Below are 22761 nucleotides of genomic sequence, written 5' to 3' on the forward strand. Positions count from 1 at the left end.
AAGAATTGATGCCTTTGAGCTGTGTTGTTGGAAAAGGTTACTGAACACTCCATGAACTGCCAAAAGAACAAACAGGTATGTCTTGGAAAGGGTGCGGCCAGAGTGCTATTTGAAGACAAAGAGGATAAAGTTTTGCCTCACATGCTTTGTGCATGTTGTGAGGAGAGGCTATTCCTTTTAGAGGAACATGATACTCGGAAAGGTGGAGGGTCAGTGAAGGAGAGGAAGACCCTCAACCAGGTGGATTGATGTAGTGACTGCCACAGTGGGCTTCTAGTATGTGTCAGGAAGTGTGAGGATGACAGAGGATAGGACAGGGTTCAGATCTGTTGTTCCCAGGATCACTATATGTTGTACTCGACTCAGCGGCACCTAACAACAACAGCCTCTGCCACATTATACATGTGTCTTCTACATAAAGTTCTCTGTTACAGAAAGTAGTTATATCTGAACAAAACACCTGCAGTTCATTGAAAGCTCACTAGTTGAAAAACAATGCCAGTGTTCTTCTCAAACTCTAGCCTTTATCAGATTACCTCAAAGTCTTAAAACGTAGATTACTTCGTAGCTTTGAGATGAGAAGCCAAGAATTTGCATTTCCAACAAATAATCAGGTAATACTGGGACTGCTAGTCACTTTCAGAACCTAATTTATTCCAGTATGTAATGGAATTACAATGGCTAAGTCATATACCCAAGGTGGGTGATTTTAATCTGCAGCCCTCAGGCCTGGTTTTGGTTTTGATCAAACATTCTTCAAGTGGGATAGCATTGGTCTGTGCATTTCTGTACAGAGGTAACTCGTGGTGGCTGTGATGCTAAACACTGTGACACTGATGTGCCAGATGTGATAACGGTTACCCATGGTGGACAGTGTTTGGTGGAGCTTCCCAGTAAAAGCAAGCTTAGAAGCAGGAGTGGCATCCACTTCCGAAATGGCTTGCCTCCGGAAACTCTATGAACAGTGCTTAGTCTTTCGTTCGTAGGGTCACTATGAGTCATCTATGACTCGACGGCACTTAACAAGTCATATAAGGTGCTGTTGAATCGAGTACAGTGCATACTGACCCTAAAAACAACAGATCTGAACCCTGTCCTATGCTGTGCCATCTTGACAATCTCTGACAGTTCGAGCCCATTGCAGCAGTCACTGTGTCAGTCCATCTGGTTGAGGGTCTTCCTCTCTTTCATCGACCCTCCCCCTTTTCAAGCACAGTATCTCTCTCAGAGGAGTAGCCCTTCCTAACAGTATGCTCAAAGTATGTGAAGTGAAGCTTTGTCATCTTTGTCTCCACAAAGCACTCTGGCTGAACTCCCTTCAGACATACCTGTTTATTCTTTCAGCAGCCCATGGAATGTTCAGTGCTTAAATATAACACTACAGCTTAAAGACATCTGTTCTTTTGTCATCCTTACTCATTGACCATCTCTCAGATACATAGCAGGTAATTGAAAAGACCATGACCAGAATCAGACACACCTGTTGCTCCTCAGTAATTTGGAGAAGTCCCTTACTGTAGACTTACCTAATGCAGTAAGTCTCCTGATCTCTGACTGGTGGTACCAATGGTGTTTATTGTAGATCCAAGTAAGATGAATTCATTGTCAGTTTCAGTCTTTTCCCTTTTATGTTACCTATCAGTCCAGTGATGAAAATTTTTGTTTTCTTAATAATGATATGTAATCCATATTAAAGGCTGTAGTCATTGATCTTCTGCAACAAGTGCTTCTAGTCTTCCTCATTTTCCATGTAAGAGCCCTAGTAGTGCAATAATTAAGTCCTTGGCTGCTAACTTGAAGGTTGGTTCAAACTTAACCAGTAGCTTCCCAGAGGAAAGCCCTGGCAATCCGCTCCTGTAAACATTACCGCCTGTAATGCCCTCAGAGTGGCTCTACTCTGTTCCCCATGATTGATGTGAGTAAAAAACTAGACTTAATGGTACAGAATGTCAACAGCAAATCCCATTTCCACCTCAGTGAGCTTCCTGTTAGTATTCTTTAACCATTTTTGTTAGGGCCTTTTGGTTTTTTCCTTACTAATTCATGAAAGCTCTTTATGTTTTCTAGCTACTACGTTTTCTTTTCAGGGATGACATTCTAAATGTTAGTCTTTCTATTTATTTCTTTTATGTTGTCTTTCTGGTGTGGAGTTTCAATTTCTATGTAATTGTTCCTATGTGTTCCTTTCCTTCATGGTTTGTGTGTTTTTCTGTCTTATTTAAGATACCTTTTTCTACCTTGAGGCAACCAACATGTTTTCTAATAGAATTATAGGTATGCTTTTCACAATCATGCCTTTAATCCTTCTGAAATTTATTTTAGATAAAGGTGTACAGTTGTAGGTGCTGCTGAGTTGGAACTGACTCGTAGCTGACACTCAAACAGGTTTTCTGAGGCAGAAATCCACACAGGAGTTGACTGCCTGTCTTTCTGCTATGGAGCAGGTTGATTAAAACTGTGTCTTTGGGTTGACAGCGCAGCTCTTGCCACGAGGTCACCAGAGGTCCCTATGATGTAAAGTGGGATGCAATTTTATTTTTTTTTTCCAATTCAGAGAACATTTTAGCATTATTCTTGTTGTTGTTTTGTGCCATCCCATCAAGTCAGAACCAACTCATAGGTGACCACCAATGGCTTTCAGAGGCAGCTCATCACACAGGAGGAGATTGCCCATCCTTCCTCTGCTGAACAGCTGGGATTCGAACTGAATGCCTTTGGAATTGCAGTGCAGCTTTTTACCATTAGGCCACCAGTGTTCCCTCTTTAGCATTTGTAGGGTTTATTGGGTAATCCAATCCTTTCTCCCCACCCCCCCACCCCCCGTGTGTGTGTGTGTAAGTCTGTTTTTAAAGGTCATAATCTGATTCATTGGTCTATTTGCTTATCCTTTTGCTTTATAATTTGCTTTTAAGGCAAAGATTCTTCTGTTCTAATTGAGCAACTAGATTCCATTTCTCCAGTAGTCAAGGTAGACTCTCAGGGAAGTGGTTTGACATAGTGGCCATAGCAGTGGGCTAAGTTGGAGCAACAGTTGTTGAGGATGGCACAGGACTGGGCATTATATCCTTCTTTTATACATGAGATCATTGTGTGTCAGACCAAGTCAACAGTACCTTACAACAACTACACTAGTCATGGAAAGAGGTCTGATGTTGCTGTGGTTAGGACATTTGACTGCTAATGACAAGATTGACAGTTCAAACCCACTATAGGTACTCCAAGGGAGAAATACAAAACAGGCTGCTTTTGTAAAGATTTACAGCCTGAGAAACCCCATGGGATAGCTCTGTTCTCTCTTATAGGAGAGAACAGAACTGTGAGTTGGAGCAACTTGATGGCAGTGAGTTTTGGCTAAGGAGATGTGGAAGCCTGTAGCAGGTCCACTTCTTCAGTTCTTCCCTGCTGCTGAGCTTGAGTGCCTCATCTCATCCTTATCCTGGTTCTTGCCTTAGGACTGTCTACCCAAACCACATCAAACCTACTCCCATGGAGTCTCCTAGTGACACGCCATTCATTTCCAAGGCTCAGATCTTTACGGGAAGAGAACCACTGAAGGATTCAAGCCTCCAGCCTCGTAGTTAGCAGCTGACCATGCTCTGTGCTACACCACCAGGCTCCTTAGCTCCTTTACAGCTGAGATGACAGTGTTTTCCTGAGCCCAGTGAATGATTCTCCCTTTTCTAACTTTGGGTCCTTACAGCTCCAGGTCTCTTTGCAGACTAGGCTTTGCCTTTCTCTGCTTTACCCTACATAACCCAGATAGACCCTTACCAGCTGTAGGTTTATAATAGAAAATCACTCTCCTGTATGAAGTTACTGGGCAGAATAGTTATCAGTTAGTAGTAATGGAATTTGGTCTTTGAGATCCTACAGAAAGTTTAGGCACAATCTCTAAATACATCATAGAAAGTGTCTGATATTCCTAATAAATACCTTGGGTCTGTACTATTCCCATAATCATAATAAGGCTCTGATCATTCAGGTATTGCCTGGAAGAATGATAATTTTTTTTTTTATTTCACAAAGAATAAATATAAAATTTTGACAGAAAATCAGAACACCTAACATTTATTTTAGCGCCATGATCTTGGACAAGTCTCTACTTCCTTGGTTGGATTTCAGTTTTGCTTGACTTTCAGTTTCTTCATTTTTATAAAAGAGAATGAGACAAAATGATTGTCAGTGCTTCTTACTTGGAAATTTTGACTCATTCTCTGGGGAACTGACTTCACGAAGAACCAGACGAAGGGTATCAATTATGTCTTTCAAGGACTGAAAATACCCACCGATTATAGAACATGCATTAGGATAATGAATGGGTATTACAGCGAAGAGTAATGTATTTCATTATCTAATCTTCTCCAGGGCGTTGAAATAGGACAGGCTTAGGTTTTATCTTATTTCATGCAGCCTCTCTTGGCAAAGATACATGCAGTACTACAACAGCACTAAGGACTTTTAGCAGTCTAGTTTTTCCCTTTTAAAATGCTTTTTATTTTATACTTTATTTCATTTATATTGTTATGATGTCAGATTGACTCCTGGCCAAAAACCAAAAGGTGCCAGAGGGATTTATGTTGACTGTGCAAGGGCATTTGACTGTAGGGGTCATAATAAGTTATGGAGAGCATGGAGAAGAATGGGGATTCCAAAATGCTTAATTGTGCTCAAGTAGAACCTGTACATAGACCATGAGACAGTCGTTTGAAAAGAAAATGGGGATATTTCATGGTTTAAAATCATCATAGCTGCATCCTTTTATCCTGCCTAGTCTCTTTGAACACCAAGCATCCAAGGAGCTGGTCTATATGCAGAAGAATGTGGTATCAGAATTGGCAGAAGGCTCATCAATAACCTGTGATAGGTAGATAACACAGCCTTGATTGCTGAAAGCAAAATTGACTTGAAGGCACTTGCTGATAAATGACTACAGCCTCCGGTGTGAATGGATTATGCCTCAACAGCAAGAAAATAAAAATCCTCACAAGTGGATCAAAAAAGAATATTGTGATAAATGGGAAAATGTTTGGAATTGTTAAGAATACTTTGATTTCTATCCACAATCAGTGGAGCAGTCAAAAAAGTCAAACTGAAAGGATGTCAGTTTTTAAACTTTCTTTAGAAAGTACACCTGACCTAAGCTATCATGTTTTCAGTTGCTTCCTCTGATTGGAAAGTTAGAAATGAGTAAAAGTTGTGAAATCAGAGACGATAGGTTTTATGTTTTAAATATTTGTTTATATCAAGATAGGGAGCTCTGGTGGCCTAGTGTGAAGAAGCCATGTTGCAATCCCAAAGGCACACACTTTGAATCCACCAGTTGCCCTACAGGAGGAGGGTGGGCAGTCTCCTCCGATGTGGTTTAGTGCCTCTGAAAACCCACCGGAGGGTCAGTGATGGATCAGTTCTGACTTGACAGCACACAGCAACATTAACATCCAAATGGTAAGAATAGACAAAATAAATAGAAACCAATAACCCACATTGCTATTGTTTGGTGCTTCAAATTGCTCCTAGCTCATAGTGACCTTTGCATAACAGAACAATGTATTACCCAGCCTGCACCATCCTCATAGGCTTTATTGTGCTTCAGCCCACCAGTGCTTAATTCATAGAAAAGAAAATAGAAATGAGTAGGGAACATATAAAATATGCTTACAGAAAATTAATGGACTTCACCCCCCCCCCCCAATTTACAATATTGCCAGCCAGTGTTCAGGAAATACGGGGAAATGGGAAGTCTCATGCATTGTTTTGGAAATTATTAACATATGTCTTCCTTTGGGCCAGCAGTGTCATTTCTAGAAGGGTTTTATAGAGAAACTAGTAATAGTGGAAAAATGTAATCAGCACAGATGCCTGAGAAAGGAAGTAATTTAAACATGTGTGTGTGTTTTACACACACACACACACATATCATGGATTATTATCTGTTGTTGTTGTTGTTATGTGCCTTCTTGTCACTTGCGACAAAGAGTGACCCTATGTACAACAGCCCTAAATTCTGCTCTGTCCTGTGCCGGTCGCACTGTCTCTGACACTCCCATCCCGATTACCCCAGTCACTGAGTCAGTCCACCTCATAGAGGGCCTTCCCCTCCTGCGCTGTCCCTCCACCCTCCCAAGCATGATGTCCTTCCTCCAAGGACTGGTCTCTCCTTACAACATGTCCAAAGTATGTTAGACGGAGCCTCAGAATCCTTGCCTCCAAAAAGCCGCTGCCCAGTTTAACCCTCTCTAGGATGAATCTGTTTGTTTTCCTAGCAGTCCATGGTACCGTCAGCATTCTTCTCCAACATCACAGCTCATAGGCATCAATTCTCCTTCTGTCCTCCTTGGTCATTGTCCAACTCTCTGATGCATAACAAGTGATAGCAAAGACCATGGCCTGTATCAGATGCACCATAGTCTCCAGAGAGACATCATTGCTCTTCAGTACTTTGGAGAGGTCCCTAACAGCAGACTTTCCCATGGCTATACATCTTTTGATTTCCTGGCTACTGGTGCCAAGAGTGTTGACTGTGGAGCCAAGCAATCTAAAGCTGTGAACAATCTCAGTCTCTTCACCATCCATCCTGATGCTGCCAGTTGGCCCAGTGGTGAGAATCTTTGTCTTAACATTGAGCCTCAGTCTATATTGGAGGCTGCAGTCCTTGACCCTCTGCAGCAAGCGCTTCAGGTCCTCCTCAGTTTCAGCAAGCAGGGTTGTGTTATCTGCATAGCGTAGACTGTTGATAGATCTTCCACCAATCTTGACCCCACATTTCTCCCCATAGAGCCCAGCCTCCCGGATAATCTGTTCTGCATACAGGTTGAAAAGGTATGGAGACAGGACACTTCCTTGGCGTACGCCCTTCCCAATATTGAACCATGCAGTGTTTCCTTGCTCTGTTCTGATGACTGCCTAGCATTGAAAAATCAACAGCCATAGTTAGTAAAATGTAAATATCTCCAAATTGTAAAGCCAATATGGAAAATTATAAGTCCTGCATACCATGTTTTGCCATCTATGTAAAACAAATTCCTTAAAATGCATCCCCTGCCCAGACTGACAAGGACAGATAATAGATCGCTTGAACAGACCTATCACAAGAGAAGAAATTGAAAAGGTCATAAAAAGACTTAATAAGAAAATTTCTGGACCAGACGGCTTCACAGCTGAATTCTACCAAACATTCAGAGAGGATTTAGCACCCATTCTACTTAAATTATTTCAAAAAATTGAAAAAGAAGGATCATTTCTAGAGTCATTCTATGAAGCAAGCATAACTCTAATACCAAAACCCGGTAAAGGTATTACCAAGAAAGAAAACCATAGACCAGTATCTCTGATGAATATAGATGCAAAAATCCTTAACAAAATCCTAGCCAATAGAATCCAAAAGCACATCAAAAAAATAATTCACCATGATCAAGTGGGATTCATAACAAGTATGCAGGTTCAATATAAGAAAAACAATCAATGTAACTCACTGTATTAACAGTAAATAACAAGAACCATGAGATCTTAGCAATAGATGCAGAAAAGGCATTTGACAAAATCCAATAAATCTGATAAAGACACTCTGCAAAATTGGAATAGAAGGGAATTTCCTCAACATAGTGAAAAGTATATGCAAAACCAAGAGCCAACATCATTCGCAATGCAAAAAGACTAAAAACACTTTCCTTGCAAACAGGTACCAGACAAGGATGCCCCTTGTCACGACTTCTTTTCAGTATTGTATTGGAAGTGCTTGCTAGGGCAATACGACAAGAGAAAGAAAGAAAAGGCATCCAGATTGGCAAAGAAATGGTTTAATTGTCGCTATATGCAGATGATATGATAGTGTACACAGAAAACCCCAATGACTCAACAAAAAAAACTGTTAGTAGGCCAATTTAGTAGGGTTGTAGGATATAAGATCAATATAAAAAAAATCAATAGGGTTCCTCCATAGTAACAAAGAGAACTCAGGGAAATAAAGAAAGCAATACCATTTACAATAGCCAACCACAAATTGAGATACTTGAGAGTGAATGTATCTAGAGATAGAAGAGACCTATACAAAAAAACTATAGAGCATTTCTGAAAGACACAATAAAAGTCCTAATGATATGGAAAAATGTGTCCTGTTCAGGGGCAGGAAGACTCAATATGGTGAAAATGACAATCTTACCAAAAGCAATCTACACGTTCAGTGCAATCCCAATCCAGATACCAAATTCATTTTTCAGGTAGATTGAAAGGGAAATTATCAAATTTATTTGGAGAGACAAGAGACCCTGGATAAGCAAAACACTCCTGAAAAACAAAAATGAGGTGGAGGCATAGCACTCCCTGACCTCAAAACCTACTACACAGCAGTGGTAACCAAAACGGCATGGTACTGGTACAATGACAGGCACATAGACCAATGGAACAGAATTGAGAATCCAGAAATAGGCCCAGCTATCTATGGCCAACTGATATTAACAAGGAAATCAAAGATAGCCAATTGGGAAATGAAAACCTCTTTAACAAATGGTGCTGGCAGAGCTGGACTTTTACCTGCAGAAAACAGGATCCACATCTCACACCATACACAAAAATCAACTCAAGGTGGATCAGAAACCTGGGAGTAAAGCCCAAAACCATAAAGTTCATAAGAGAGAAACTGGGATCAAGCTTAGAAGCACTAGTCCAAGGCATAAAGAGACTGTCAAATACAATGAGAAATGCACAATCTAAAGAGGATAAAATTGATACATGAGACCTTCTAAAGATTAAATCTCTGTACACATCAAAAACTTTTTCCAACGGAATGAAAAGAAAACCTACACATTGGGAACAAACATTTGGCAATACCATCTCAGACAAGAGTCTCATAACGGAAGTTTATAGAATGCTCCTGGGCCTCCACAAGAAAAAGACTGATAACCCAATTACAAAATGGGCAAAGACATGGAAAGAATTTTCACAGAGGATGATATTTGAATGGCAAACAGACACATGAAGAAATGCTCCAAACTACTGGCAATAAGATAGATGCAAATCAAAACCACAGGGGGGTACCATCTCACTCCAGTAACAGTGGCAAATTTTAACAACAGGGCAGCAAGTAACAGATGTTGGACAGGATGTGGTGAGAAAGGAACTTTTATACATTGTTGGTGAGATTGTAAAATGGTGCAACCATTCTGGAAGGCAGTTTGGTGCTTCCTCCAAAAGCTGAACATAGAAATTCCATATGACCCAGCTATTCTGCTACTTGAAATATACCCTGAGATTATGAGAACTGAGGCACAAACAGAGATTTGTACACCCATGTTCATAGCAGCTTTATTCACCATCGCCAGAACATGGAAACAGCCCAAATGTCCAACCACAAATGAATGGATTGAGAAATTATGGTACATTCACACAATGGAATACTGTGCAGAGCGCAGTAAATTATTACCTAACCTGGGAGAGACTGGAGAGCATTTTGCTGGTGAACTAACTCAGTCCCACAAGGATAAATATTGTATAAAACCATTACTGTAGAATGAGTATCAGGATCCAGGAGGGGTGGGAGAGGCTGGAAGCAGAGGGATGTGGATGTGCAGGGGGAAGAGGGGATTAATCATTGGGCTGTACAATTTTATGGGGGGGGGAAATTGAAATAATTTGTTCAAATTTGCATTTGAATTTTGTAAACTAGTAGAGGGGAAAAGAACAAATGAAAGACCCTCCATTTTTCTATTTGTATGTATACGTATAAGGGTCTGCGTCAAACCTCGTTTTAGCTGTAGCAGAAGGGAGGTCTAAGAGAGGTGGTGATGGGAAGGAAGGTGCTTGGGCTTTGTCAGTACTACCTGGATTTTTAAAAAGATTACTGTGTATAACTTGCATAATTAAAAAGAAATTCGCGCTTTAATAGACAACAGAAAGCCTGGTGCTCTGCCTCAGGTGGAAGTTGAGAATCCTTGGCCTGACATAAATTTGGCCTCAGTATGTTTGAGTCCCAGTGAAGGTCTCACCATTGCTGGCATGCCATCATCTTTTACAATTCCATGTGGTTCCTCTCTGGAGCACCATCCACTGCCCTTCTCTCTGACCCTACCCAGTCACAGGGCACCTTTTGATGCTCCTCTCTGCCACATGTCTGGTGGCTCAGGGAGACTTTATCCTTTTGTACTTGGGTTGCTATGCACAAACCTCTGTGGAGCACTGAGTGATTGGTAGAATAAGGATTTCTCACATGGCTGACTTGCTTATCAGTCTGTAAGCTTTTTGGAGGCAAGGGACTGGAATCACCAGAGAGGATCTTCACCCCACAGTATGTAGAGGATGGATGACTCTTTCCAGAACTTACGAATGGAGCAAGTGAGATTTTAATAGCTGCCACCATTTAAACACTGGCCTGCCTAGGTTGTTCATAAGAGTGAAGGCATCTTCACCAAGAGGAGAGATCCGGAGTGAAAAACAATGTATACGAACTTTATGAACTTTGTAAGTAAACCAGTATAAAATAAAACAAAAATCTTCATCAGCTTCCCCAGTAATTCTCTTCTGAATATTTCCTTGGTCTTGTACAAGAATCTTATCAGTCCAGATAACTTACGTGGTTGAAAACTTAGTTGTCCTTGCAGTTTATCTAAGAAACTTCCTGGGACTCTTCCCTTCCCATTTCTCCACATGCTGTCACAGAGGCTGTCCTGACATTTCTCTGGCTGCAGGTACTGCCTGACTGTTCTCTGAAAACCACATGTCCCCTTAAAAGGAATGAGCTCAATTTTAGATGTAGCTTACATTGAAGAATTGATTCTTGGCCGTGCCTTAATCTACTCAGGTGGCTCCCCTAAAACTAAATTCATAGTTTTGTTTTCTGTGCTTTATTTGGGATGAATCAAAGACATTATTTTTAAAAGGGAAAAACAAGATGGTTGAAAATGTAGCAAGGGAACCTACCTGGTCAGAGACATGCAAGTTTCAGCTTTGCTTTTCTAGTTTTATGATGTATTTTCATTATATTTCATTTAGATTTTCTAGTATCTCTTCCTCCCTCTTTATTGCCTTATGTGTACTGAGTTTTTTGTTTTGTTTTGTTTTTTTCACCATCAAATAATCTGAAATTCAGATTTGTTAGCTCAGGCAAAAAAGAAGTTTCTATTATTCTTTTGAAATAAAATGCAAAATAAATGTCCTAAGTGATTTACTTTTTTACTCCAGGTTTTAGATTGGGGGGGGTCGGTGGTAAAGAGTCTCAGAATTGGGCTTTTTTTTTTCATGAGTTCCTAAGACAGATAACATCACATTTTGATGACCTTTGGTTCCTGATGGAGTTTTTCTTTCTTCTTTTTAAGATAATGCATATGGTCAAACACTCCGGCGGCACCATGGATGGGTGGTTCGAGGTGTGTTTGCGGTAAGATCTCTCTGGTCCTAATGTCTTGCTAGTCACAAAGTGGTTTTGCTCTGTGTGTGGTTTGTTTTGTTTGTTTTTAAGGAAAAGAGAAAATGTTGCCCATTTAGTCTAAGTCCAAAAGTGTGTGAAAGTATCTAGAAGAGAAAGACAGGAAAAAAGTCCTTTAGGTAAAATGTGTGTTTTGCTTTCCTCTAATTTCAGGAACCTTGTTGAAGTTCTCCAGAAGGGCTTACCTATAGGTATTATCAGGGCTCATAGGAAGCAGAATCCAAATGCTTACCACTGAAGGAAACCAGTGATACATTCAAGCTAATATCGCCCTCTGCTGACCATGCCATTCAATCCAACAAATGCTCAGCTTGGGGTTGAATTTTCTCTTGGACTATTAAATAGATGGCGAGTGCCAGCAAATCTCCAGGGCTAGAAATCTCTTCTTACCCAGGTTTTTAATTGCAAGAGTGTCTGGTTGCCCACCCCCACCTCCTCTCCAACATGTTGGTCTAGGAAGAACACACATTTGAGAATCAAGTCTCTGAGACAAATCACTTAGCTTATTTTGTAAAATAGCAGGAATGCATGGCTTCTGTCAGTAGTAATATTCTGTGATCTCTCCGTTGGGGGAAAGGCCAGGGTTTTTTTTGTTTTGTTTTGTTTTAAAAAAAATACTAGACATTACATTAAATAATTTACCTCCTTCATTATTAAACTCATAACTAAGGGAGATTCTTTCCCCCAACAAGGAAATCTGAGTTACAAAGAGAAGATGTGGTAATATTCTCAAGTTTTATAGAGTAAGCACATTTTGAGGGTGTTTGGTATCATTGCCAGTATTTTTTAAGGTTGCTGCTTTTAAGAAAATAGATTGCGGGGGTCGGGCTGGAGGGGGAGAGAAGTGCAGCAATGAATGAATGGAAATCCAAAATCTCTGTAAATGCTCATTAAAATTATTTTAAAAAATAGATTATATCAGGGGTTTGCAACAGCCTTATCAATAGAGGAACTAAATCTGTATTTAGATTGGTCTTTTAAACCTCTCTGAATGACTCCTACTTGGGAAGGTTCTGAGTGGCTAACATGTGCCAGTTAGCAGAGACAAATTGACTTCAACTGATCTAAGTTGCTCTAGGAAACATTTTCACATTCAGAGAATTTGATTTATCTGCCAGGCAAATAATGAACTTTTATCTCAAAGTAGTAGCAATCTATTGACCTGGCATGTAGCCCAGGCTTTGCCTCCAGCATGACCACTAACCAGCCTTCTTTTAGATGCTTTCGTCCTTGACTTTGCTCTTTGGTCAAACAGGAGAGCTGAGTTCTGTCATTGGTTCCCAGATGAAGTTGGCTGCACCACAGTACTTTAGGCCCTTTGGAGAAATAATATAGCCCTGAGCCCATTCTAAAGAACTGTAATAAAAGGTTTTTGTGTGTGTGTGTGTTTTTTTACTTGATTTAAATACATGTGCATAGAGATTTTTTCCCCCCAAATAGACAAGTGTAAAAAACGAGTTGTAACAAAAACCAGAGACCCCAACATTCCCTGCTTCCCAAACTCACTCTAGAGAGGCCACCACCTTCACTGAGGCAGTTATTTCTTCCAGCATTTCCGTTGTATTTCTATCTATTCACTTTGTAACTTTGTTTATTTTAGTCAGTGATGATAATTTTCTGTTAAAATAAATTATTATTTGTCTCCCTGAGGTCTTCTTGCTGTCAGTATTGACATTTCGATGAACTAAAATTCCATTCTTTTTTCTTTATTCTTATACAACTTTTGTATTTCCCCTTCTTTTACCATCAGATATCTAAAATGACCCAGATTCTGAATTTGCAGGTTGTCAATTCTTCCTTCTCTCTACACTCTGCCACACCACTGTTCCTTCCAGAAACTTCTAAGTAAATGCCTACTCACTCAATCTGAGTTAATAGTTTTTCAAGGCTGATGTACTTATCTTGTCCTAGGACTTTCCATAACAGCCTTCCCTGTATTAGATTCCCCAGCCAACACCATTAGCATGTTCTAGGTTGTTTAGGAATTTAAAGAAGCTGGTGACATAGTCCATAGGCAGGGGCACTCTTAACTCAAAGACCACAATTCTTTGGTGGTTCGAATCCACCAGCAGCTCCTCAGAAGGACGAGCAGTTTCCCTCATTGCGATTTATAGCCTTTGGAAACCCCACAGAGGAGCAACTATGAGTTAGTTCCAGTTCACTGGCCATGACAGAGAGGTGGCAGCATTAACTAAATCAGTAATACCTGCCTTCCAGGAACTTCCCGAGAAAATACTCAAGAAAAAAAATAGTTTTTGCTTGTTTGAAAATATGTATTTCCCCCCCTTTTTTCTAGAGTACTGATTTGGGTGAGTATAGAATTCCAGGGTAATAATTTTCCCTCAGAGTTCTGAAGGCATTACTCTAGTATCTTCCAGCTTCCTGTGATAAAATTATAAAATCCAGTGTTATTCCAATTCCTGTTTCGTTAATTGTCTATAAACTGTTCCTTATCTATATTCTATATACGCTCCTTTGTTTATATTATAAACAATACTGCAAGGCCCAGTTTTGCATGCCTTTATGATCTTGTCTTTATCTCCACATTCTAAAATTTATAATATACCCTTTTAGTCTTCATCATTCATTGTTTCAGATTCTTGATTGAGTAACTTTGAGGTTCATATCCTTCAGATCTGAGAAGTTTTCTCTGATTATGTTTTGGGAATTGCCTTCCTTCATTTTCTGTTCTCCTTTGAACACAAGCCATTTTTTTAATATTTGTCAAGCATTGGTTTAGACATTTTTATACATTTTCCATTAATTCTTAAAAATAAGAAAAATGACAGTAGTCCTCATCAGTATATCAAGAAACAGAAAAAAGTATATAATAGTTTTGGGATCTGAATCCAGGTCTGCTTGACTCAAGCTTGAACTTTAACCACTGCATGATAATACAAATCACTTTATTTCACAAGACTTTCAGAGTATAAGGAAGCCTAGGAAAACAGGTGGAAGACGATAATTAAGCTTATTCTAAAGGAGGAAACCAAAGATCTCAGTAGAGTCAACCCAGTGTATGTCAGACAGCAGGATTTAGCAATTGTAGGAAATGGTTGACCAGCTGAGTGAAAAGAAGTATAAGGAACATCAGAAATCATCCATTAGGGAAGTCGCATGAGGCTGAAAATGCCAGAAATGATGCTGGATTCAGATCCTAGCTCTGAAACTTTTAGTCTGTAAAGTGGAGATACAATAGCACCTCTACTATAGAAAGTTCTTAGAATAAATGGAATTTTTAAAAAAAAAGAAATTAAAGCATTTAGTACACAAGGAAACAATAAATGTTAGTTTCTTTCCCTTTTAGAAAACATTCAAGGATGCAAAGAATATATTATCCATGCAGGGGAAGATAGAAGATGTACAGAGGGGCAAAGACAGACTTGACAAGACCCAAAAAGGAGAGTGAGGTGCCCTTGGAGGCTGGTCATGTGGAACCAATATGCATGTAGATGACCCTGCAGGTGACAGTCATAGCAGTATGTGTGTAGGTGATCCTGCAGGTGACTGTCATAGCAGTATGTGTGTAGGTGATCCTGCAGGTGACTGTCATAGCAGTATGTGTGCAGGTGACTGTTATAGCAGTGTGTGTGTTCTGCAAGGGACTGTCATAGCAGTACGTGTGTAGATGATCCTGCAGGAGATTGTCATAGCAGTACGTGTGTAGACATTCCCCCAAAGGACTGTCAGAGCAGTATGCATGTAGGTGATCCTGCAAGGGACTGACAGAGCAGTATGTGTGTAGGGTAGGTGATCCTGCAGAGTCGTGATTACACTGTAAAGAAGGAGGAGAACATTCTTCAAGCTCATTCTCTGTTCCGTAGTATGAGGGCATTACTCCTCTCTAAGATGGCCCGCATGCATACTTGATTTTTCCAGGCTTAAAGTAACGTGATTTGGGTGTACACTTAATTTTAGAAAGCCTAGCAATTAAAGGAGTATTTTTCTATCTCTTCACCTTTTCCTCAGCTCTGTGTGTTTATTTGTGTTCAAGAATACATGTGCCAGAGAGAAAAAATGGTGCAGATTCTCACAGGCTGTTGTTTTTGCAGCTGGCTCTGAGGGCCGCTCCATCGTATGAAGATTTTGTGGCTGCGTTGACCATAAAGGAAGGTGACCACCAGAAAGAAGCCTTCAGTCTTGGGATGCAGAGGGACCTCAGTCTTTACCTTCCTGCCATGGAGAAGCAGCTGGCCATTCTGGACACTTTATATGAGGTCCACGGACTGGAGTCTGACGAGGTGGTATGACAACTGCAGACAGCGCCTCCTTCTCCCTTCAGGGAATCAAGTTTGCTAAAGTGTTTTGTTGCTCTACTTAATTACAGCAACAGTATCTACTCTCTCCAGCCTCATACTTTGAGGATGGCAGAAGAGGCAAAAATCTAGTGCTTTTATATATAATTTTTAAGTGCATATGTGTTTTGTGTGTTTAAAAATCAAGGTGCTATTATATATTTCAGTTCAGAGGGCCAACTGGAAACAATCATGTAGCTAATCTCTGTTCTGCTATTTTAGATTTGAACAAGTTGTAAGAGCAGATTTGACAAATTAATTTGTTGGCTTTATGTTTTATTTTGATTTTTCAATGGACCGCCCAAGGTGAAAATGAGCAAAGTCTGTGTCAATGGGTATAGCCAGTGTTTCAACCAGTTTAAACTGAAAACTCCAAGGGAACTTGTTGAAGCTATTGAAAAGTAGAGTTGACTGTTAATTTTAGTTTTCCGTCTTCTGCATGACCCTATTGGCAAGTTGGCCCATGTAGTCAAGGTGCTGAAGACATAGGCGTTAATGCCATCCTGTTCCAGGTGCAAGACTGATTCTCTGGAGAGAGGTACCCTAACACCCCTCTCGGAGAAGAGTGTCTAACCATGTGAGATGACACACATCTAGTGCCCACCCAGCACACTTTCCCACATGCGATCTGTTAAGATGGCTCTGCACAGTTGTGGCATTCAAAGGCACCATTACAATATTTCAGAAGTAAGGGTTAGAACTTGAGTGATAACCTCATTTATGCAGCTTGTAAATAGAAGAATCAGGACTTTTGTCCTCAGTAATTTCAAAGTGGGAGGAAACTGCAGAAAAAGCCAGTGGATATATGTTTATAAAATGCTGTTTTCTCATTGTGGTCAGTGGACCAATTCTGCATCAAAATCTTATGGAGAAGGAGCTCTGAAAGGGAGGTCTGGTGGCATTGTGGTAAGAAAATGTGCTGCAGTCCTTGAAGGCACATGGTTTGGATCCACCAGCTACTCCACGGGAGAAGGATAGGCAGTCTCCTGTGCGATTAACTGCCTCTGAAAACCCATCAGAGGATCAACTATGGGTTGCTTCCGACTTGATGGCACACAACAACAACAGCTTATCTAAAAAGTAGAGTCCCTGGCCTTACCCTGACCTAAAGAGTGTGGCTTAGGAATCTATTTTAATAAACTTCGCAGGTAGTTCTTATTTATACACACAGGGTTGAGGAACCATTAGATTAGATTCCAGTGTAAATCCTCTGTCTTCTACAAATGATACACCCTTTTGTTCCAGAGGCTGTCCTTTAAATAAATCATTCAAGGGGGAGCAGGAAGGGGCTTGAGCTGAACTGGCAGCAGTTTACATCGACACAGCATGAGCACCCAGCCAGCAGGACTTGGCACTGCCCCCATGGCAGTTCTGACCATGTGCTCCAGGACATCTTGGCTCCATCTCAGGCTTGGAGCGTAGCGAATGAAATGCAGCTGCTTATCAATCTCAAAAGCTTTAGGACAGCATCCAAGTTACTTGGATATTTTGTCAGGTGATCCTGAGTAGTCACTCCCTTGAAAAATGTGATGCCCAAACCGTGGCTCTTACATCTAGTAGAGGCTGTGATGGTGTATGGGAGAGTCAGGTACCTTCCCCTATCCACTACCTATGTATTAAAAGGTTCCTGCGGGAGTCCCCAGGCAGAAGGCGACTCTTTTGAGGGGCACAGGGGCGGGCCCCTTAGCAGCCCCGGGGTCTGCAAATCTCGGGCACAGAAAATCCTTCCCTTAGATGGCAAGAGGCCTCCAAAGGCAGGAGTGCAGATCTTGTTTTCTGTCTGTTTTTAACATATTTATTTAGGAGTATATTTAGCCCAAATTGATAAAGCCAGTACTCTACCCACAAAGGCTTCAGGAAAATATTTAAATTTAAAAAAACAACATGACATGCTTCAGGACTGAGGTGCTAAACAGATGTTGATGGTTTTGTATTTTCCATTTGCTACTGAGCTGCATGCGCTCTGTGTTGTTTTCCCTCCACGCCCTTGAGTATCTGGTGTGGGTCTCCTTCCCTGTCCCACGTGTTTGGTGGCAGGCCAAGGGCCTCATTTAGGCCTTCTACCCTTGTCATAGCCTCCTAAGAGGAAAGAGAACACAGTAGATCTTTGCTTACACTGTGAATGAAGGTGCTTTAAGCAGTGTGCTGTCTGGGGGATATAGTAGTCAGTGTTTTGAAGCAGAGCAGTTCTGGAAGCTGCTGGTTCTCCTTGTTATGTCAGCTGGACTCATGGAGTCTCTTACAGGTGGGCATGCTGGACGGTCCTCAGCTTTACTGACAGCGCGCTGACCCCGAATGAAGCTGCTCTGCCCAGCCACTTCACAGCACGGGTACTGCCCCATGTACCTGACTCTATTTTCTGGGGACAAGACATGTAATATCAATTCGAAACCAAAAATTAGAATCATGAGTAGCCCATATAAATGGGCATTTCCAATTGCTCTTTTATTAGTATCCTAGAAAGGATTAATTATTATTGTGGTTCTTTGGTTTTTGGGTTTTTTTCCTTTTTTTTTTTTTCTTCTTCTTCTTGTGTACCATCAAATTGAATTCGACTGGCACTGGAGGAGATTGTCCCTCCTCCTTCAGTGGAACATCTGGTGGATTTGAACCGTGCGCCTTCGGGATTACAGCACAACTTCTTGCCACTAGGCCACCAGTGCTCCAAGGTTAATGTTTTTGATAGGTTATTTTCTTCAGTAGGGCATACTTAGTTTAACTAAGATTTGTAAAACTCTTAAATAAAAGAATAATTAGAAAGTGAATCTAATAATAAAGTTCAACATGAGTGGAATGAAACTTGGCACAAACAGAGCTTCCTCCAAGGTCTGTGTTATTCCCTGTACCATTTTAGCTAAGATATAGTTTGTGCTGGTTTTCAGTTACTTTATAAGAAAAATTAAACGTTTTCCTCCACAATCCTCCAGGATTTTTCACACTCCTAAGCTTTCTTAGGGAGAGATTCTAACAGTGAGAGAAGATGAGAAAACTCTAGAATATTTATTGGTAGAGTAATCCATCTCATGTTCTCATGTTCCCACTGCTGAAAAAAATATTTAAGATTTCTAAAATAGCCTTTAGAACAAATGTGAATGAAAAAGAACGTGTCTTCTGTGTATTAGAAGCTCAGAGGCACCATTTCAATCCCTTACCCACACCTCTGACATCATTTCATCATGCTTGCTTATTTCAGAAGCAGTGAGGCCTTACATGTACTGGTTCCTTGTTGAACTGAACAGAGTTCAGTAATAGCAGTTCTTTTGCCATTTGAAAACATAGTTGATTCATTAAAACTAACTCTAGTGGAAAAGATTAGATTGGAAGCATATCTTGGGCAAACTCTTTTGACTGTCAAGCAGAGGTGGATTTCTCATCAGCTCTTAGAGCTTTAAGCGAGTTCAGAGTGCATATTGGGTCAGCCCCCAGGAATGCACCTTGAAGAGCAGTATTCAACTGTAAATAGTGATTGGGAAAACCCTGTCACAGATAGGTGGGTGCCCTTCTGAGCGTTAACCCCCGGCAGCATATTCTTGACTCCACAGTTCAGCCTTGCTTATTATTCTTGTCTCAACTGTTGTGGGTTGCCAGCACTACCCCGTCAGAGCACAGATCTTGCGCTTTAACTGCCCTACCCTGCATTCCTCAGTGACATTCTCTGCACATAGGAAGAGTGTGTGGCCCACACCTGGGACGAGGGGCTCAGTCAGTGGGGATCTTGCCCCTTCTTCCCTCCTAAAGAGTGACAGTCCCATCTGTAGTTGTAAAGTGGGTGAACATCAAGATGTGCAGGCCCCTGACAAAGGTGGTCTGTGGTGTTAGTGACACCTACGAGGAACATTTGCAGTCTTCTGTCTTAGAGTGTTAATTAAGTATATGTCTGCAAACTGAATGACTGAATGATCTTGAGTTTATGTATTTTCATAAGAGTATCTTTAAGAAAAATATAAAGTAGACTTCATTTTGAGGTGGAGAAATCACTTAAGTAAGACATTTAAGCAAATATAATCTGATGTAAAATCTCTGAGTAAAGAAATCTCAGAGGAGGCAGTAGAGAGACCCAGTGGGTCATGAAGAATATACAGGGCAGCCAGGCATCTTGGGGAACTTTCTGGAGGAAATGATGGAGTATCTTGCTAAATTACCATGTCCTACAAGAAATTGCCTCTTAGTGGCACATCTCTGGAATTATCAGTTAAAATCAGTTGTTTCTGACGTTTGTCATACGCTTTAAAACTGTTTGGCTCTTCCACCTTCATGTTTCATTTCTTGTTTAAAAGTGACCTTTTAGTCTGTTTAAAATGAAAGAAGATATTTTATTTAGAAATTTTTAGTAAAGAAATATGTTTTCAGCCATTTTCCCGTTAACTGAGCTCAGGTTGGACTTAGAGGGCCTGACATCAGATGCTCTTCATGATCTTATGTAACCTGGACACAGTCAGCCTGTCTCCTTGTGAAATGTACATAGAATGCCTTGTTTAGAAAATGCTCTGCTTCTGTGTGGCCCTTTGTAATCTGCACTTGCTTACTCAGGGGTTTCGTAATAATGAAAAAAAAAATCACTTAGTTGTCTAATGGTATTTTACGATTACTCCTATTACAAGGTCATTAGAAGTCCTTTCAGCAGTTCCATGAACATTTTCACTAGACCCTTCCCTGCAGACACCCTCGATGATTCCCATTCTTTGTCCATCAGTTCTGTGTACTGTGGACATTTGCATGACTTCTCATTGCACTGCTGCATTAAGGCACTGCGGAGCATGACTTAACTGATCACTGACAATACCTCTTCGGTACAGCGGATGCATGCATTGATCTTTCTTCTTTACATTTTTATGAAGCCCTCATCACTATTCTGTAACCTAGCGAACTTTGGTTACCTAGTCTGTGGGGGCTCTGCTGCTAACCCACAGGCCACGCCTCTCTGACTATTCACATTCACAAGATGGCCAGTCTCCTGCCATGCAGTTTACAGCCTCTAAAACCCAGTGGTGGGAGGGTCAGTTCCAACCCAGCAGCAATGAGAGAATGAGAGTGACTTTGTAGTATGAAGGATTTTAAAAAGTCTTTGGTTACCCTTCCTAATCACTTACCAGAGTGAACATGTGCTCTCAACTGTGAAATATGAGAACTAGGACGTGGACAGGGTTCTCACAGTTCTGTACTGAATGAGAATCTACAGTTTAACAAGATTGCTAAGTGATTCCTATATATACCTATCTCTAAAATGTGTAAGAATCCCCTGAGGATGTTGCCATAATACAGACTCTGATTCATTATATCTGGGCTGGAAATGCAAATTCTCAAGAGAGAACTCATTTGCAATAAACTGTTTCAAGGTCCTGATGAGGATATAAGAAGGAGATCTTGTTCATTTAAAATACTTGCATATTTTAAAATGTCATCACTATTTCCCCACACCTCATAAACAAAACTACTCTGGATAGTCCGTATCCCTTGCAAAGGTAATCTCACCCCCTCATACACCAGCATAGATGTGTCTGTTTATAAATGTATATGGATGGAGTCAGTGACTATAAGAAGGGTGACCTAGAAGTAATTCTGTTGCTTTCTGGAAAGTTGATGTGCCAGTTTCATGAAGTTTATTGTATGACTCCCATGTGTCATGAGACTTGTAGTAGAATGTCATCTAACAGCCCAACTACCTCATATGAATTGGCTGTGGACAATCTGTCAGATGAGAAATGTGTTAAGAGAAATTTAATCTGGTTAATAGATTGAGCAAAATAAAGTCTTTAGAGAAAGAATATGTAAGACCAGATGCCAAAGGCTAAAATGTACATAGAAGGATTTTTCTTGGGTTAATTTAAATTAGTGTTTAATTCCACAACCAGTGTTCTTATCGCGAATGTTTGTGGTTTCATAGATCCATGCACTTTGAATATCTGTCACATGCACTCTTCTATTCCCTGTTCTTGTCCTTCAGCATTTTTGAATGAGCATTATAATGACAGTGAAAGCAAGTTAAACTACAAAAGTGTCCAAGTGGCCTGTTGACCTCTTAACAATAATGATTATTTAATGAAAATAGAATGTTGGAACCTTTTAGGACCAAACAGTGGATGATAATTTCATGTTTAGGTTTGTATTGTTTCTCTGTCTTAAGTTCTTAACTCTTATCTTGTGGGGAGGGCCACCAGGGAGGGCTTTATGTTTTTTGCAAAAATGTCTGAGGACATCTGTCAGATTTTATATTCATTAGTTATAATAAACTTATTTTTAAGTATTTTGTCAAATGGCTCCTTTAATACTTGCATGTTTCTGCTTAATTGAATATACCAGTAAGACATACTACTTAACAGTTACTGTTCCAAACCTTTTATCAATATTAGCATGTTTGAGCCTCCTTATCAGTTAGTCAGATTTCAGAGACCAGATGTTAAGTTAAAGATCAATTCTATTTAAAAATGGAGTGTGACTGCATCATTGTGTAACTGCCAAACCACTGAGAATCATAGTTGAGCGAAAATGGCACATAGCCTTAACCATTGCAGCAAGCATTACTCTGGCTTTGCATCTCAGCATTCATTAGGATTGGATGTACATCTATATCATTCATGTACAAAATAGAGTAGATTTTTCTTATTGGTATAAATGTAAAATGCAAGAAAATGAGATAGTAAGTGAGGAGTAGGTGTACCTGTATAGTGTAGGAACTGTATACAGGAGAAAACATAGGTAAAAAGAATGCCAGCAATATGCCCCATACCTACTACCAATTTTGACACCACCCATCCCTCCTAGGCCTCTCACTGCTCTTACTGGATCTGCTAATCCATTGTAATGGTCACATAGCTCACAGACTGAGAAATTAGCATATTACAGTTAAGCTAGGAAATAAGGCACAGATTCTTCCATCAAGACAGGTTTGGTTTTTTTTTTAGTGGAAAAGATAAGACAGAGGCATAGCTAGTAAAAGGTAGGTCATGCGAAAAAGTTAGATCAATCTATATACGGAACAGATCGTTCAGGATGTTGTGTGTTCCTTTTTTTTTTTTTTAGTAAAATTTTTATTTTAATTGTGATTTTAAT

At 40.3% G+C, this 22761-nt stretch overlaps 1 protein-coding gene across 1 annotated transcript in view; it reads left to right on the forward strand.

Annotated features, from left to right (window-relative positions):
- Positions 1 to 15666, forward strand: part of PLEKHA8 (pleckstrin homology domain containing, family A (phosphoinositide binding specific) member 8) — a 64709-nt gene extending 49043 nt beyond the window's left edge. The window contains exons 13-14 of the mRNA XM_006896138.1: positions 11307 to 11368; positions 15469 to 15666. Coding sequence (XP_006896200.1) covers positions 11307 to 11368; positions 15469 to 15666 — 260 coding nt within the window. The remainder of the gene's footprint in view (positions 1 to 11306; positions 11369 to 15468) is intronic.
- Positions 15667 to 22761: the final 7095 nt, after the last annotated feature.

Source organism: Elephantulus edwardii, unplaced genomic scaffold, assembly GCF_000299155.1.
Source record: "Elephantulus edwardii isolate Elephantulus edwardi_28Jun2011 unplaced genomic scaffold, EleEdw1.0 scaffold00182, whole genome shotgun sequence".
NCBI lineage: Eukaryota > Metazoa > Chordata > Mammalia > Macroscelidea > Macroscelididae > Elephantulus > Elephantulus edwardii.